Consider the following 19369-nt stretch of genomic DNA (forward strand, 5'->3'; position numbering starts at 1 on the left):
GTAAAGCGTTGAACTTGTTGCTTTGCGAAATTGACACATCAAATTAACACACAACATCCATGGGATATGGTGCAACATACAGAAATATAAACATGAATTATACAGAAAAATTATAAGCAAATACTGTAGAGAATTATAAAGAAAGCAAAATATTCGGATACAAGATGTAATTGTAAGTTCATATTCGGGAAAGTTCATCAATTCACCGACTCTACGCCAATACCAAATCAATGTATCAAATATATTATGCGGGCTATTTTAAAAGAATACGAGTAATTACATGGACAAATACGCAAGCCGTCAGTGGCACCAATCATAGAAATGTGGTCAAACAAACTGAACAGACAACCTCAAGCGATAACGATTGTAGTTAGGCAAGACATCATTTGTATGGAACATAATTTGATTGAAGCATGACCATCTACCGCCGCAGTCAGTAGAGCGGAACCCAGGGACATACATTATCGCACACGTATCATCTTCCTCCTACGTTTGGTGTTTATATATTTTTAGAAGCACATTTGCTAATTGATTGACTTATAAAATTGACATCAGTTTTATGATGTGAAGTTGAGGTTTGAATTACTAACATTCAAACAAAAGAGGAATGATAGTTTTTTTGCGAATTTAAAATCAATCTGATGGTAGGCAAGTGGTTTGAGGTGCACGCAAGTAAAATAATGACATTCACTCTTGTATTGAAAATGTCTATGTTTATGGTATCGGGGTATAGAGAAGTGGAGAGAGGATCCCTGATAAGAGCAGTTTACACAAACAACGTGGCCTTTCAGTCTTTTCATGTTGGTTGGCTCTGTCTACCCCGCAAGAGACACAGACGTGACCATAAGTATATATGTAAACAAACAATTTGTGTAGATAAATAACTATGTGTGTTATTGATATTAGTTATCTGTTTAACTATCTTATCGATTTTAGTTGAAATACTGGTTTATGTTGACTGGTTTCAAAATGAAAGTAAAACTTTGTAGCATCATTGGAGATAGATCATCTCATCAGCATATTGCTCACGGATAGTATTTCTGTTACCTTTTGTAACATCAACGATCTCTTAAAGAAAGTGTGTTAAATTGATGACATCAAAACCCTATAAGTTTCATGTCAGATATGCAAAGGAAAAGGCTGCTTTGGCAAGGCCGTTAAATGCTCATAAATATTAAAAGAGTCATTATGGTACGCAAACGGAGGTCGCTGAGCGCTTCCAAAAGTGAATCGATTCAAAACTGTTAATACTCTTTCCTGGTTTTAATGAATTCCTCTACATGTAAAACTTTACACTATGTACTTTACATAATTTTTTATTATTATTTTATCATAGCAGTATAGAATTAATTCACGTATTTTTTATAGTAACATAGTTATGTACAACACGGATATTGTTATATGATAGGAATGTAGGAATGCACACCGAGGTCGTTCAAATTAATACATCTTAATTTACTTTTGTTACTCTACATTTTACGACATCATGTGAAAGGTCGCCAGCCCTTTAGCATCAACATTTGTCAACTGTAAGAGATAAAGCGGAACTTTTAAATTGTTATCAGCGCATCTTTATCTTGTGTTTATGAAGTTAATAGACGATTGTACTCTTTTGAAAACTGCATTATTATCTGCACCTATAGACATTGTTTTTTGGATGTGTGTTCTTTGAGATTGCTTTGAAAGAAGGTGTTCTAGGGATAACATTTTGTGTTTTTTAACTGACTTATCTTGGTCAATTTAAGTTTAATATTTTGAGTTTCCTAAATACTTACTATTAAATAGGTTCGAATATGCGTTAGAAAAAAGTTTCGAACTTAATAACTTATTTTACTAATAGTTTTAATATCTACTTATTTTCGGTCAAGTCGAGACATGTTATCGGAGTTGTGAAAACTGGAAGTATCCACAACTCCAACGTTTTCAGGATATACCTTGTCACTACAAACGCAAACGTAGTTTGGGTTGCAGTAAGAGCAGTCGCATTCGGTGCATTCACTCCAGAAGATCTCGCCGTTGCAGCCGAGGCGGCCGCCCGATTCGACGTCCACCCACGTCGATCGCTTCATCAGGATAGACTCCTGGTGCTCACAATTGACCAACAAACAGTCCTTGCTGTGTCACTTCAAATCCAGAAACATCACCAAAGCAGTGCAATTCAGTTTAATATTAACTTCACTGTCATGAACACTTCCAAAATTTTCAAAACACTGTTGTTCTAAATTGTTAAAAGTTCACCTTTATTTTCAATATACATGTATTTATTAGAGTTTATGTTGAAGGTTCGGGCTTATAAAGTACTAGGCGATCAGAAACAGCGTGGAGTATAGGAGCCGCGGCAGGACCGCCGCGCTACGGCTCATCGGGCAAACTGGTGGTAAATCAGAACAGCTGCGCGGCCCGCGCTGCGCTTCCCTCCAACTAGGAAGTCCTCCATTAGTGCGAGTATCAAAACATTGTTGAGTTTTGAATCGGGAATCACAAAGTTTGCTTCAATAATTTTATTAAACAAGGTTGATCCAGTTTAAAACGTAAATAGAGCAAATTCATATATACTAATTCTGGTAAAAGTGTTTAAGTTCATTATTACAATTATTAACTTATCAAAGTTATGATAAATATTGCAAAAACTAATTTTCTTATAACAACAGTAATGCCACAGTTTTATCTGAATAGATTTTTCCAAGTTTCTGTTGTACTTTAATTGTACATAAGACTTCAAGGAAACCTAGATAAAGACATTGAACTGGAGTCACGTCCTAAAACTATACCACAAGAACAAAAGGAAGCCTACACTACACGCTAATGCACTTTGCTTGTACTGCATTGTATCACTTCACTGACTGAATGCAGACTGACATTCATGGCACAATGCTTTGTTGACAAATACCAAACATAAACATACATTATTTACTTTCCACATGTATGCTTGTTACTGGTTAAAATTGCTAATTTTATTTGCGTATAACTCGACGCAGTCGTCGTATATTAAGTACTGGGTAAGAAAATTTTAATTTTTCCTAACTATCTGAGAATTTCCCATGAATGTCGTAAAAGGCGACTATGGCATAGGCTTATAAACTTGGGATTCTTCTTTTAGGCGATGGGCCAGCAACCTGTCACTATTTGAACCTCAATTCTATCATTAAGCCAAACAGTTGAACATGGCGTATCAGTCTTTTCAAGACTGTTAACTCTGTCTACCCTGCAAGGGATATAGACGTCGTTATACGTATGTATGTATCGTGACATTGGTATCTAAAAATCTTTACGTATTTGTATGTTATTTTGGTAATACAAAAGCAATCTCGAAGTGATACACGGGAAGCCATTGACACAAATAGTCTCAAATTCATTTCCTTCGAGATGACAGTTAAGTTGATTGCATGCCTTTTCCACATCACAATAAAATAGAACGAAACTTACAGTTCAACGCTATTTTAAGGCCATCTCTTCAGATAAAAGAGGATGTAAATCTATGGACAAGAATTTTTGAAACTAGTTGAGCAAAAGACGATTCCCACAGATCAGCCAAAACTACTACGAACTATTGCAGACTAAACCTTAGCTAACCATAAAGTTAACGCAATTTAAATTATAACAATGTTATCAAAATTACATGAGAATAGCACAGTTTAGCTGAAGATGTTATAACAATTGTGAAATGAGAACCTATTTTGTTCTTGCTGTAGTTCGCAGTCAGATTTAAATAAGTTTCGATAATCCAAATGATTTGGTTAAAAGCTCGGATTTAACAAAGCATTTCCAAAAATTGCTATTATTTATCGAGATCGACATATTGCACGGACATTTATAATTACTAATTCTATAATGAGTATTATTTTACTACCTTCTTTTCGATTTTCGAAAAATAATTTGAAATGAATATAAATTAGGCTGTCAGAATAAATCCTCACTAGTTTAGGCTTCATTGCTTATTTCCATCACTTACTTCCACACAACAATAGACCATTGGTTTGATGATCATGCCACTGTCGTAAAAAGTAACTTTATGCGTTCATATTGAGGTTAGAATGTTAACTGTACGGTATGCCGATGTTAATCCAAGATCGTTGTTTTGTTGTTTTGTCATAGATCTTCACATTTTCAAAGATATACTACTTATATGACTCACGTAGGTAGGTGTTATACAAATTATTTGATTGTTTTTGGATATACCTAGTATGTTACTATTTACAACTTTTAACTTTAGAAATAGAAAGGACTATCAAAGCATTGGTAAATTAACAATAACAAGAAGAAAGTATAACTACGAAGAATTTTTTTTTATATAGTTATATCCCTTGTTATTCAAAGGCTGTGGTAACAATCAGCTAGATGTTGGTATATTTTGTTAAAAAAGACATTTCTAGTATACAAATTGCGTTAGAGTGTCTAAAACCAAAAACTTTCAGGTCAATGCAAAAACGTGATAATTTTTTAAACCAGAGCAGAGTTGTGGAGTACACGAATATTTGGAAGAAAGTGCATACTTTCGTATGGTTTCCCTCGTATAAAGCCGTGAACATAATAGAATAAAAATACAAAACTGCATCAAGTAATTCTTAAATTATATTTCAGAAGAAAATTCTATTAATCAAAAAGTTATCTACCCAAGTATGTAAAACTAACTTATTAGCTCAAATAAATCTATAGACATTAAATCATAAACGTTTCCATGTAAAAGCCCTATATTACGATACAAGTTCCCGTCTCTTGCGCAGTCCGTGCTTATTGCAATGCCCTTATATGTCAAACGTGGGCTCCTGACCCGGTTCCTCATTGGGAAACTGTCAACAAGTCGCTGGCAATTCTAGGAAGAATATTAAAGTACGGTCCGTAACTTGTTCCATACGAAATTGGGTTGCCTTTGCATTAATACGAGTATTTGGTATGCAAGAGCTGTTCTTTTATTGTAATTTAAGATAAATTTCACAAACATAGTTTTCATACGACAATTTCGAAATGGTTTTCTTGCCCCATATATTGTTTTTTTATTTATTTAATAAAGATATATTATTACAATAAGATCTTAAACTTTGTTCGTTTAGTTACATGAAAACCTTCTTTGATCATAAAATATAAATGAAATAATACGAACTGATACTATACGAGCTATACGAAATTCCATACAGGTATACATTACTTGCTAAGCTCAAAATGATCATAAAGCTTTCCAGAAACTATAACGCATGTCATGTTCTTCGATTGTAACGTTACCTTGGCCATGAATGCTCACTAACTCTGATTGAAAATGTAATAAAAAATAATAACCATTATTGTAGGTCAGTGGTACCGGCTGCCGACTCGCTCTTTTGAATTGAAACAGTCGCTGACTTGAAATATAAATGCGCTGGAAGTAATTCGGGAAATATATTTTTCGTTAAGAAAAATTTATACGTGTTTTTAAATTATAGTTTATCTGCCTTCCTTAGGCAGCAGGCGGTATATTTTAAATTGACTGTAAATATTTTTATACCATATCGTCGCATCGACATCCCAAACAAATTGAAATTAAGTAGATGATTAAGTAAGTAGGTACTGCATAAAAGGAAGATTCTTATTCTAGTTTCTATAGATATACGAATCTGCATGAGATCGAGCCTATTTATATTATTTCATATCATTGAGAATAGACGATGACAAGCAAAAAGAAATCACTTTATATGCGGAAAGCAAAGTCATCGTTTACGTTTCTTGAACTTGATCAACAATCGTCAATGGAAAAATAACTTTTTCTAAAGCAAGTACGCATAAGAAAATTTTTAGAAAATTTGCTATTTAGTTTTATAGTACAAAACTATCCATAAGTAAGTAGTAAGAGTATCGGATATCCTCTTAATGTTAGAGCCACGAGATTTTTCTTTCTTTAATAAACGCTAATTTACTTACACTAGTTACTTTAGAGATGGTATAAAATCGCTTCGCTTTAAGTATACCAAATCACGAATTCATTTACGAGCTTAGTTTTTGAAACAACCAAAGGAAGTAGAAAGTCTCAATAGACCAAACATAGTATATCCTTATTCGCATACTTTACAATGTCCCGGATAAGGAGAGAATGTTGATCAGTAGGTACCTAGGTGATGGATACCTACCGTTCGATATCTTCGAACGGTTAGCGTGGGAGGTAGGAAAGCCAGTTCAAGGTGTATAGAAAAATTTGCATACTGTATTGTTCAAATGCTGTTATAAATTTTCCACACATGAAATACTCATCGTTTTAAGTCTTACCATAATTCACTGGTTTGATATAAACGAGAAATTAAACGACAATATTTCGCTTTAAACTATGACATTCATCACCAAAAGTCCGGTGGAAGCCATTATATAGAAAAGAAAGAAAGAAACTAAGAAACGACAATGTTCTGATAGTAAATTTCGAGTAAATACCTTAGATTTAAGGATGGGCTAGTAAAATTTAGAATCCAAATGAACATCTATAGGATTACCTATCTGTGACAGGTGAAAATTATCGAGAGCAGTCGAAAAAAACTTGTATAATTTTAGTCATATTTTTTGTACATAACAAATCGATATACAACAGACAGACGTAAAGGTAGATTTTAACTTCTTAAGGTCATTTAACCCGACGAAACATTTGAATTGACCAGTGGTGAACGCGCTAAGTTCGTATAAGGCGAAGAGTGGGTGAACAGCATTCGGGGATCAGGTTTGGAGATTTTGTTAATAAGTCCTTTCATGACACAAATATGGCGAGACTACTTTATTCATGTAGACTTTTATCATCTCCAGCTCCTACACAAATACCAGTTCCTATTTGGAAAAGGACTTTTATTTTATATTGAGCCACGAATTCAAGAAATGTTTTCCAAAAATTCACAAAAAAATACTTGAAATCTTATACTACTTACCAATAGCTAAATTCATATTATTATTTAATAGCCCCGAAACAGATTTAATTAATAAATAAAACCTAGATTAAGGAGCTTCTCTAAATCGTTATCCCTGATATGTTAGAACGTATAAACGGTTTTTAAAAGAATTTTTATGTAAACTTGGAATGTAATAAGAAGTTGTTGCTATTACAGTTCATAGGTAACCACAGAAACACAGAAGCTCATCAAGAGTTACAATTTTGAAATTAATATTTTCCCATAACGATGTTGATGTGATCTATTATGTTACTTTGAACATGGGACCTTCACTGACAATGGTAACGGGTCGGGGACAAAAACGTAGACAATATTGACACGCTCTGGTGGTGCAGGAAGCAGATGCGGCAAGAACCACATGGATTTCTGACACGACACGCTACTTCATGAGAAGCTGAGCAAAAGAGTTTAAAAAAATGGAACATTTGTAAATTGGATTGATCAATTATACAGTTTTATGATTTACGTTGGGTTCATAAGTGGTCTAGTGGCGTGCCCCCAAGCTATGAGAGGAATTCCCAAACTGCCCACGGGAACGGAATATTTTTCTTATTACGAGAGGTAGTGTTGTTAACGTATAAGTAAAGATAAAAATTTTACACACTATACTTATCTGAGCAAAATTTGCTTAAACGCTTTTCTTGACATTATAAGGATTAAAATAACAACGTATAGCTTGCAGTGCATTATGTCGTAACAATGCAAATGTCAATGTAAGAGGGAAGAGCCGATAATGGCCGAGAACACTTAAGTGCGGGTAACAACGTTGTTGACACCGATATTCCCAAGGTAGACGCGGTGTTAAATGAAGCGGCGTGAAAAGAACATGAGAAACGGGAATGCGTGGGAAAATCTATAGAAGTCAAGTATACTAGCGAAGAAGAAATTTAAGAAGCTATGGAAATAAATAATACTAATATTATATAGTAAATGAATATCGATACAAGTGCGTTCTTCGAAAAATGGTTAACATATGAACAATAAAAGGCTAGCAATCTTTTAGCTTTTTAAAGGCTGTTGGCTGTGTCTACCCTGTATAAGGAATAAAGACTAGATGTTTGTGTGTATGAACAACAAAATCTGGAAGAGTTCCCGATCATGGGAGAAGTCGGCCGTTACAATATTATCCTTCTCAGTTAAATTTTTATCTATACAGATGCATATAACAGGTGTGTAACATTTAATTAGAATTAGGTCTGAAAAAAATACAAAAACATACTTTGTTTTTTCTGTGTGAATATTGACCGATCTAGATAAAAGAAAATCTATTGTCGAACATGACATAAGCGGGTTTTTATGGTCTTATAAATACGAATACCACGATTTGCTCTGTATTCACCTTGGGAATGGAATGTAACCATTTACCAAGTGAACAGGTTACATTTTATGACTTGAAAATAACCTGTAAACTCATCCGAGCTTGCTTAAGTATAACCATATGTCCTACATTTTATGCGAAACTATTTAATGATACAGTTATGTTTTACTTAACATCTGTAAAACAAAATTGCATTTGAGAAGAATTGATTTAATAACTTATCAGAACAATATCACGCCCAAGATTGTTTAAGTGGGAATCGTCACTTATGTACTTAAAATTTTGAAAAAGAGAAGAATATTATATAGAATAAACTTATTTCCATAATTGGATACAAGTTATTAATTGATATCACTGATACGACACGTCACAGAAGAATGCAAAATAAAAATCTGTATAGTGTAATAAATATACTTGCCGTGTATATACTTGCATTCTCTATTAGTTACATACATACATATAGCCACGTCTATATCCCTTACGGGGTAGACAGAGCCAATAGTCCCGAAAAGACTGAATGGCCACGTTCAGCTGCTCGGCTTAATGATGGAATTGAGATCCAAATAGCGACAGGTTGCAAGCCCATCGCCTGAAAAAAAGGATCGCAATTTTATAAGCCTATCCCTTAGTCGCCTTTTACGACATCCATGGGAAAGAGATAAAGTGGTCCTATTCTTTTTTGTATTGATGCCGGGAACCACACGGCACTCTATTAGTTATTTAAGTAAATAAGTGTAGCAGTTCATAGTGCTTAAATGATCAGACAGAAATTTATCTATTCCATAGCCGGGTACCAAACCTGTCTACCTCTTAACAAAAAATCTCATTAAAAAACATGATGACTTACACTTTGGACTTCAATGTTTTGACAGAATGTTAAAAAAGTTGTTTGTATTGTTGTATTTATATTAGTAAATTCATTTAATTTATCAATCATATAAAAGGAAACACTGACTGATTGACGAATATATTACCGCACAGCTCAAACCGCTAGGTCTAGATTTGAAACTTCTAGGTTGCTTATGTGGTTTGAAGGCGCAAGAGAAACATAAAGAGATTTTAGGGTCTAGTAATAAATAAATAAATACACATCGAAGTAGGTTTGAGATATGTATTACGAGATACTAATTCAACGATACTATATTTTATAATAAATACTTACATAGATAGACATCCAAGACCCAGTCAAATCAGAGAATGTTCGTTTCTCATCATGCCCGGGGTTTGAACCCTCCGGTTTTAAAGACAAGTTCACAACTACTGCGTCACAGAGTCCGTCAAAATTAAGTATGAAAAAGTATTTTGTTATATAAATTATAGCATTGAATTCAACTGAATAATTTTACTTACAGCTTCATAACTTCTAAACTCCCTTGCGTTCTTGAAATACATAACAGCTATTACTGCTTTAACTTTGCCACTGAGCTGTCTTTTACGTTTGTTCGACATTTTGTTCTACAAATAGCCCAGATATATTTTACACATTAAAAAAATTACACACAATAATGACATCTATATCAACATCATTATAACGCTAAATGTTATAACTTATAGAACAACAATTAGACAGGACGATTCTTTCTCTAGGAGGACGGGTAAAGACTGGTTGTGAGATCATATCATATACATGTTCGCGTATTGTTTACCTCCGTCTCGGAATTTTATCATTACGAAATGTTTACTTTTCTCTTTACGTGTATGTATTCAAGCATTGAACCATTCTTAACTGCTACTGTTTTACCGGAAACGTCAGTATTATATCGTTAAATATTTTTCTATTTTTAAGTATTTATATCTTAATCTATTATATTTATTAATAAAATCTCGGTTACCGATTTGCTACAGAGATTAGGAGAGATCTAAGCTGCAGTGTGGCTTATTCCGTCGATTCTTCTACACTTGCTCTTTGGACGCGGTAGTAGGTTATCATTTTATGTTAATGTCATTAAGCCATACCTTGTAAAAAAATTGATACGAAAATTACGCTATTAAATTAACAACTAATACTTAGTTTTAAGAGACAATATAAAACTTGCTTTTCTTATAAATATGAGCAATAGAAGCTGTTTCTAGACTTGAAAACAACATGAAATGAAGGTCAAATTAAAAGTAACCTAGTGTTCAAAATACGTAATCCCACGCAATATGTTATGAATTTGTGGCATTGACTTTAATGTAATCGATTGCAATATATCGATTTGAATTAATCGAGATCTCGCTCCTGTCACCTAACTCGCCTTGATTCCACATTCCATTGACCGGGAAATAACTATACAGTCATATAGTTATTTTTAAATAACTTTTTAATATTCCATCCAGCTGAACGCGGCCTTTCAGCCATTTCAAGACTGTTGAGCGTTATACATATTAAGACGTTATTATATGGATGGCCCACAGTGGATGTGAAGAAGAACATTTTAATGTTTCCTTTACATACCAGTTTATATAACATGTATGAATAATATCAATTGAATGAATAACATTATAAACATTAATTTTAATGGCCTTCCCATGACAGAAATAAAATCGAGGCCTGATCAAAAATAACAGTGTCTTAGGTCAAGTCTTAGGTGAATAGAAACATTAATAGCTCAACTCACCTTATATTTTCGAAGTACTCGTTATAACCCATGGAAGTTTGCAATGCGTGCTGAGGTCAAACTACCATAAAAGCCTACTAGGCAAGGCTCTAGTAGTAATCGAGTATAATGCCACACAGTTTGGATTCATGTTATGCTATGAATCTCTCTAGCTCTGAGTTAACTAAATTAACATGAATTATCATATAGTAGATTTCCGGGAACAATCATCATATCCTTTAACTAAAACAAGTGCGCACGCAATAATTTACAATAATTATCTATTTTTTTGGTGATTTACTTAACAGTTTGTAACTATTTTTATTAAGTAGTAAACAATGATTTTGTAAAAACAATCTGTAAATAATCCCTTTCTACTACTAGTGGTATTTATGAAAGACTAGATGTTGCGACTTTGTCCGCCTTAATGTCTCTATAAATTTTAACCTACAACGTTATTCCAATGTCTAAGCTATATTACTGCAAATTTTATGAAAATCCGTTCAGTGATTTTTGCGTCGAAGAGTAACAAACACAATTTAATATATAAGTAGGATTTATAAGGCTCGACTCATATGTGGTCAACACTCCAACTGAGTAAAGTTTACTCAGTTAGACTGTTGATCTAAATATCTGCTGATACGGATTTGTCTTAGACTCACCGAATTATTAATAGTACTTAGTATAGCAATAATAGGGTTCAGATATTTAAGTTCGTGCTGTCTCTATCTACACGAATAGTGATGCCCTTATAGTTACTCAGTTAACATAAGGAGCGGGTTCGAAATCGTAAGGAGTTGGACCAAAAATAGTAAGTGGGCTACTTTCCAATGCTCAATATTGCGTGTTTCTGGCTGATTGTTTAACGTACTACTTTTACGAAAAATTTTGAAATTTTAATAACATACTTACTTATTGCAGGTGATTCGGTTGATGGACTACTTTAAAACGAAGCAAAGAAAGCGATGAGAAATTTTTGTTGCAAAAACTTCCCAAAAATATTGTTTGATGAGTAAATTATTTTGTGATTAAACTATTTAAAATTAAACAGGATTTTGTACTGACTGAAAAAAGCTTGGCGTACGGATCAGACTTTCGAACAAAAGGATTTTTTTATATTGATATATATGTAGCTCAGATACTTCTGAATTTATGACGTACATTATCTATTGCTTAAGTGCAACATTTGTTCTCATAACATTTGATAAATTTTCACGAGCGGGTTTACTACCATTGAAATTTCAAAACTTCATGAATGAAACAAGAGCCGTAGTGATCTACGTGTCAATATTTGTTCGTCACGGATATTGCGTCAATGGCCATGGTTATTGTACCACAATAATATAATGTACACTTTCACTTGGAACACCATACATTACTATGTTGACATCCGTATGGATAACGACGACCCGGCATAACGTCATAATTTTAGGACCGATGCATATTCTGAACTGATAAAAAACAAAACAATAGCAAATATATTTTTTTATTTGTTAATTAAATTCATTATTTTTAAAGAAACATATACTAATAGGCCTAATCAAGTGAAAGAAACTAGAATAACTTTGTAACTAAAATCGACTTTCCAAAAGGAAAACAGGATGTAGTAATGAGGAAGAAGAAATTTTCACTTTTGATATATAATCCATGACGACAAAGCTACATGATGATAAATAAAAGAATATAGTATAATAAAGGTATGTGAGTGACTCCAAAAAAGGTATCAATTAAAATTGCTGACGAAGGAAGGCAATAAATTGTAAGACGCGACGAATCAACATATCTCTCGCCCACAGTTTACAGAAATGGAAATGTTGTGTATTTTTCAGTAAATCAGAATATTCTAGAATAGATGTACCTAAATATCTATTTTTTGTACGAAGTATAAATAATTATTTTCAAGCCATACTCATTTTAAAATTAGATTTCTGATATTCATTTGTTTTGTAATAGAGTTAACATTTTCTCCAAATCAGTATGTAATTTCAGTTCAGCGGATGTGCCAAAAAGCTGATCTTACAAAGCACTCTTTGGAGAATACACCTAAGTGGACAAGAAACGAATGTAATATCACACCTCCGAGTATTAGGAAGCGTAAACACCCGTTAAATTAAATATAAACATACGAATGAAGTCACACTGTACATTCCAATTCTCTAATTTATATCTTATTACATGGATGTACAGCACTTTCTGCCATAACTCTATGCGGTTTCAATCACTCAGCAAATTTTAAATATTTATATGATCCAGATAATATAAGAAAATATTTATTTTCAGACGGTTCAAGTTGCAAAGGTAATTAAAGGCTGTTACTAAATTATAAGCTAAAGTTTCAGTCAGAAATTGCCGCATAACATATTATAGTAGTTATTTATTGGATAATCATTACATTAATCTAATTAACAGATATAAATAGAGAAAATTAAATGGTTATCGATAAAAAGTTTCTAACGATATTAGTTTGAGTAACTTTTATTATGTATGTACATGTACACTTTATAATTATATTCAAGTGGATGTAGTGTAGGTATGTTTATTGAATTGGATAATTAAGGCCTCCATTGAGTAATTATTTGAAACCTGTCATATTTTTGATACGTATAAATCAAGTACATCCAGTTATTTCAATCTGATTAAGTAACCGATTGCTCCACATTTACATAACCGAGTGTTAATTGTAACACAAGTACAAAAACGTGGCCTGAAATACGCGAAATCAATAATTGTTTAATTTCCCTTTTACGATTCGGAAATAGGTTTTGTGACGGATAAATTGAAGCGGGACTCCCATTTTACACCCCTTTTATACCGTTTTCTGACTCGTTATTTTCAATTTACGCGATCGTAAATAGCCGTCCTTTGGGACTCTTCAGCCATGGATGAGACAAAGGCTAACATAGGTACATAATTTAAGATGTCCCATTCAATCCCAAACCATATTTTTTTGTAAGTTTTTTATAATTTTCCTTGTAAAAGTTTTCTTTCGCAAATTTTCATATCCTTTGAAACAACTATTTCAATTGCTTACTACTGTCTAAAACGAATGTTTAACAAATAAATGAAATAAATTACAATGGGAACTGGGAGCTAAATAACGTCTATAATTTAAAATAATGATATTCAAAAGGGCAGGGAAAGGCTCTTGTAAAGGATAAATATGTGGGTTATAATCATAAATTTATGAACGCACTTGCTGCCAAGTTAACGCAGCACGCAATAGCATGGCTGCTCGTAAAATAAAAACTTAATGAGAACCTCCATATCTGAAGGGATTCTTAATTTGTGGCCATGTGCTGGTAGAACATTACATTTTTCTGTAGTTTACAAGTTACACAATTGTTACTTACTTATTGGTTTTAAAATTAGTATTAAAAAAAAACAGGTACTGTTTTATTACTGGTTAAAATAATGTGGTTTATTAAAAAAAAATACGCAATTGGGCGTTGTTTTTTTTTGGGAATGCTAAGAATCACACGGAATAGAATGAAATCTTTTACTGTCTCTTTCATTAAAAATAAATTAAACGCAGTTTTGCGGCAATATCGTCAAAAGGCCCTAACACAGAATACCCCCCATAATTGACCGCAGAGGTCGAGCCTAGCTCGCATGCTCTTTTCAAAATCTTAAAAGGAAACGATTTCATCTTTATGGATGCATTGTTAAGGGCTGTCCCTAATTACTAGAAAGTATGACGTCACTCTGGAAAGCCAGGTTTGTCGCCCCGCGTTGATCGACCTCTCGCACTCGTGCGCTTTCTATACTTACGACGTTTTTGCACGAGGTGAAGTGACTGCGCGAGCGCATAGTTCATTACTTGTAATGAGATGTTGCGTTTTTGTGAAAATTGAAGATGATGCGAAAGGAAATTTCCGATATCTTGCATAGATTATTTTCTCGTTTAGTAATGTTACTGAAATTAGATAAACCTCTTTTATTCAACATACGATAAAGAGGGTTTATTTTTTATACATGTTCTTATTAACATTTAAGCAATAATTAAGCAGCAATTTAATATGTTTGTTTGTCACTGACTGTTCCCATAATTGATAATTTGATATTGAAAGATATATAATCTTTTCTCTTCTTAACGTAAAAACAAAAATAACTTCGTGTCTGATCTGTCCGGCTTTTGTTAAACTTTTTAAATTGCGGATCTAGGCTCATGTCACGTTTGATATAGTACCTACCTCTCCCTTTTGACTGTATTTTCTATTTACGAAGTAAGTAGTAAGTAAGTATTTGATATAATAGGTGAAGGAAAGAAAGGCCATGTAATCGTTGGTCAAATGACATAAAATTCTCAGCAATGCAAGGCTATTCGGCCTTTTTACCCAAATGTTAGGCCAAACTCATCTGTCTGGGACTCCGGGCTTGGCAACCCTAGCGGCGGATATAACTTTCGTTATTGTGAGCTGCGCACGCGCACGTCACTTCGATTAAAGCATACTAATATGAACGAAAGTGTATAAACTTGGCTAGTGCGTATACATATATTTTGCAACTTTTTATTTTGAACTACGAAATCATCTAGATAGATTTCAATTAACAGGTAGGTAAATCAGTCATCAGACGTAAGAATTATTTGATAAGATATAAAGATGTACTGCATTAATAAATTCATCAGATGTACTTATGATTAATTGGTAAAGGTATGTAAAGAAGAAAGATGAATTTGTGATTCATCGATCACTCATCGTTATTCACGGATATAAATACAACTTTTAACGATTAACTCATGAGTACATACATACAAAAAATTACGCCTCTTCCCCGGAGAGTAGACAGCGACTACCACTTCCACTTGGAGCGATCACTGCTTACTTCATTCGCTTTATCTACATTCATAAATTTGATCATGCAAGCTCGTCTTGATATACTCGTATGAGTTACACATCTTCATTGTGAGACACTGACCTCTTTGCCAGCGGGCGCAGGCAGCGAGGCGCTCTGCGGCGGCACGGACTGCACCGGCCGCGCCGGCTTGGCCGCCGCCCGCTGCAGCGTCGCCCGCTTCACCGACACCATCAGCCACATGTCTTCCACACGTTGCGCCACCTGACGGATGAATCAAGAGATTTAGATTCCTGAATGCAAAAAAACTGGTAAACTAACTACCATTGGAATAAGGAAAATCTTGTACGTAGTAGTTAAAAATTGATCGAAATAAGTTGTTTCTTTTGCGAGAAATGTTGTGAAAAAGTACATATTTGCAATGAGGGATACACCCAAGAACCGGCGTTTTCTACAGGAGTACTGAGGCAGAAACTCATGGCGTCTTTCACTAGCTTGACCAGCATTAAGACATTTTCTTCGGGAAGTAATCCTAAATATCCCGCATTAATTCAATCAATAAGAATATCCTCACCTGTGTGACCAAAGCCCTAGTCTCCTGTGTTGCAGACTGCATCATCATCTCCCGGAATTGTTCTGGCGTGGTGAGGCCGAAGCTCTTGGCGTCTTCCAGGAGTTTGTCCACGGCTATCAACCCCTTTTCTCCTGCTAGCAATTCTACACCCGTCGCGCACCATTGGTTTGCCTATGGAAAGTAAATGTATAGATTTTCGCATAAAGCGTATTTTTTTTAGGAACGATAGGACTGATATAATCAAAAAGAGTCTCAGTCCTCCATTTAAAATATTTTGATTCATAATTATGTTTGCAATATCCGACGCATAAGTTGAACCAAAATCGCCATCAGCCATATATGTCTCTTTCTCATCATTGCGAGATCTCGGTTGCCCTCTCCTAAAACATCTAGGCTCGGGATCCACTGTCCGACATTTCTAAGACAACAGGCTAAAATTTTATGTCACTTTCTACTTTGCAAAATTACTATTCTGTCAGTAATATTAACTTACTTTGTGCTCAGTCAACAGCCTGGAAAATAATGCCGATTCATAAAACATTCCATATTTCTCATTCTCAACTTCGTGAGCTCCCAGTTACCCTCCACCACTATGCTTCAGAGCCTGGGTTTGATTTTCGACTTTTCAAATAAAACATACCTTATCTATCCTGTCCATAAGATCCCGCGCTTTCGCCAACAATAAATTTCGTTTCTGTATTTTATCGACTAGTAATGCACTCGTTCGTCTCAGTTCTTCGCATTTGGACTCTATGTGGTCAACTGAACTTAGCGGGTCTTGCATTAGACTCTCACCTAAAAAAAATCAGCTGGTCAACGATTTGATGAAATTGAAATTAAAAAAGGATACCTAGATTTGATTCAAAATATAATATTAAAGCCGCTGACACTAAGGTGTGCAGGAAAGGTTGACTAAAAAGTTTTTTTAACATACAATCTCAGATTCTTTACCGTCATCTATAACTGCATTGGCGGTTTCAAGATCACAGGTGCATAATTTCTCAAAGTCTGTCGCCTCCTGAATGAGGTTCTCTACCCTGTTCGCAGTCTCCCCCACTTCGGTCATGTCGCACGCTGTCTTTAGATGACCGTCTAAAGTTGCCTGCAAATGGATTTAAAATTATTTTTTCTTATTCTAAAAACCTAAGTCAACCATAGAAATCTAATAAAATTCTTAAGGGTGGAACACAGATTTAAAAACAATACTTGGGGTGGAGTGATAATCTAATAATAATACGAAAAAAAAACACAGAGCACGGCATGTGCTGCTGGCTATTTAATTTTTTTTCAGTGCAAAGAAATAATTATACCATAAAATGATACTGTCCATACACAAAATACATAGGTAATTAAAAATTATGTAAGATAAATAATTGTCAAATCATACATAACCTCAAACATTGTTTTTGTTGTGTACGCATGTTATGTTTTGAATACATTTTTAGGAAATAATAATCTCAAAATGACCATGGATATGGTGTGTAATTTTCGGAAATGTAGAAGATCGCTATCCAATCATGCATGGGTAACGACATGTTCGCACGCTTTTTGTATAGAACACGGTCAGAGGGAATTTAAAAGGAACGCTGAAAATTGCTTGTCCTGTCCGGCTTGTGGCAGTGAATTACGCGATAAGTTTGATGTTATACAAGCTGATCTGAAGCCCAGTGAAACTTTCAAATCTATAGTTCTAGCAGGATTAAAGCCAGACACGATTATGGATGTAGCAATGAGAGCTATGTCGTTCTGGTCGTATCAAATTGAGCAAGAGACTCTCTATCAAGAAAGCATGGCTAAACATTCAAGAGAAAAGCTTGAGTGTCTTGAAGAGATTCATAACTTAAATCTTCAGAAAATAAAAGCTGAATTAGAAACCTGTAAACGAAAGATTGCCTCTTTACAAGAAGAATATAGTGCCAAAAGAAGACAAAACGAAGAATTAAAGGCGCGCCTAGAAGAAAGGTCTAGGAAAATACAAAAATTAACGTTTCAACTCGATGCTCAGAAAAGAAAAGATATTCGTGTGAATAACAATGATGAAAGTCAATGCGTTAATAAACAAGATAAATGCATGGATATTTCAGCTTTGATGCGAAAGCGATCCGCTTCTGAGGCATTTGTGTTCAGGCCGGCAAAAGACTTGGATGACTCTCAGAGGATTTGTTCACCTAAAACACCTTTATTCGATTTTAGAGCCAAGAGTAGTAAAAAGCAGTCCAATTTTCAGTTCAGACCGCTGTCGTCTTAGTAATAGTAATAGTGTAAGAAAATATTAATTACCTGCATTTGTTTAAAGTTTAATAAAAATGTCCTAAATTTTAACCAGTGGTTTAGTTTCATGGAATGTTTTTGCCAAAAATTATCAAATTGTTTTTCAGTCTCTTCAAGTTGCACCAAAAGCCTGAAACAATATATCAGATTTTTAATTATTCTAAAACTATTATACAAAAATAATAGTTTTACAAGTCCAAATAAATCAAGTACACAAGGTCGCAAATTCGACCAATATTTAATGAAATTTGTCATATATAGCTTTTGGTTTAATATCTTTTTAGCATAAGTTTTTTACGGAAATAAATATTCTTTTAGGTTTTGTGAAAAAATATTAAACACTAGGAGACACTAACACTACATCCTTGTTTACATAAATTGCGTTTTAGTCTTATATTTTTCTTATAATTACCTCTCAACAGCAGCAACATGACTTATTATATTATAATTAAGATTTGGTTTTCGCACTTGCGTCAACAACTCTTCACCTTGCGCAGTAGCTGACGCCAGTTCTGTTTTTAAAGCTTTATACCTGCAAAACAATAATTATAATGTAAATTTTATTTTTATGAACAACAATTGAAACATTGTAAACATTTCATGATGCACGATTGCATGCAGTTTCACTGTCATTCCTTAAATTTCTGAAGGTTTAAGAGAAATGTATATATGACTTTGGCTATTCCCCTGCGATTGACATGGATTTCCCGCGATATTAAAATCAACCTGGTGATATATGATGTAAAATTGATTTCAGAAAAGGCTATCACTGGCTTTGCAAATAAAAAAAACCTTTTCCCAAACGGAAAGTAGTAAAAATATTCTTTGATACGTCTACATGTATTCAAAGCTTTGAAGTTTGGCTGGCAAATTAATTCTTAATGCTTACACATGCAAATGTATTATGTGTATACACGGTACAATTATTTGTGCACGT

At 34.0% G+C, this 19369-nt stretch overlaps 2 protein-coding genes across 7 annotated transcripts in view; one reads left to right on the top strand and one right to left on the bottom strand.

Annotated features, from left to right (window-relative positions):
* The window catches only part of LOC106133489 (guanine nucleotide exchange factor DBS), a 95388-nt gene that overhangs the window by 36594 nt on the left and 39425 nt on the right, over positions 1–19369 (bottom strand). For all 6 annotated transcript variants that reach the window (XR_009657472.1, XM_013333222.2, XM_060952595.1 and 3 more), the window contains exons 6-11: positions 18845–18964; positions 18442–18562; positions 17113–17263; positions 16802–16956; positions 16162–16332; positions 15711–15851 (exon numbers count right to left, since the gene is read on the bottom strand). Coding sequence is in view for 5 of the 6 variants with exons in the window: in XM_013333222.2 (XP_013188676.2) it covers positions 15711–15851; positions 16162–16332; positions 16802–16956; positions 17113–17263; positions 18442–18562; positions 18845–18964 (859 nt within the window). In the remaining variant the exon portion in view is untranslated. The remainder of the gene's footprint in view (positions 1–15710; positions 15852–16161; positions 16333–16801; positions 16957–17112; positions 17264–18441; positions 18563–18844; positions 18965–19369) is intronic.
* Positions 17570–18440, top strand: LOC132903745 (E3 ubiquitin-protein ligase CCNB1IP1-like). The gene has a single exon (XM_060952623.1). It carries the CDS (start codon positions 17624–17626, stop codon positions 18407–18409), a length of 786 nt encoding a protein of 261 aa, XP_060808606.1. The 5' UTR covers positions 17570–17623; the 3' UTR covers positions 18410–18440.

Source organism: Amyelois transitella, chromosome 3 (genome assembly GCF_032362555.1).
Source record: "Amyelois transitella isolate CPQ chromosome 3, ilAmyTran1.1, whole genome shotgun sequence".
Classification (NCBI taxonomy): domain Eukaryota; kingdom Metazoa; phylum Arthropoda; class Insecta; order Lepidoptera; family Pyralidae; genus Amyelois; species Amyelois transitella.

Coding starts and splice junctions, on each gene's coding strand:
- LOC132903745 (XM_060952623.1), top strand. CDS start 17,624: ATGACCATGGATATGGTGTGTAATTTTCGGAAATGTAGAAGATCGCTA.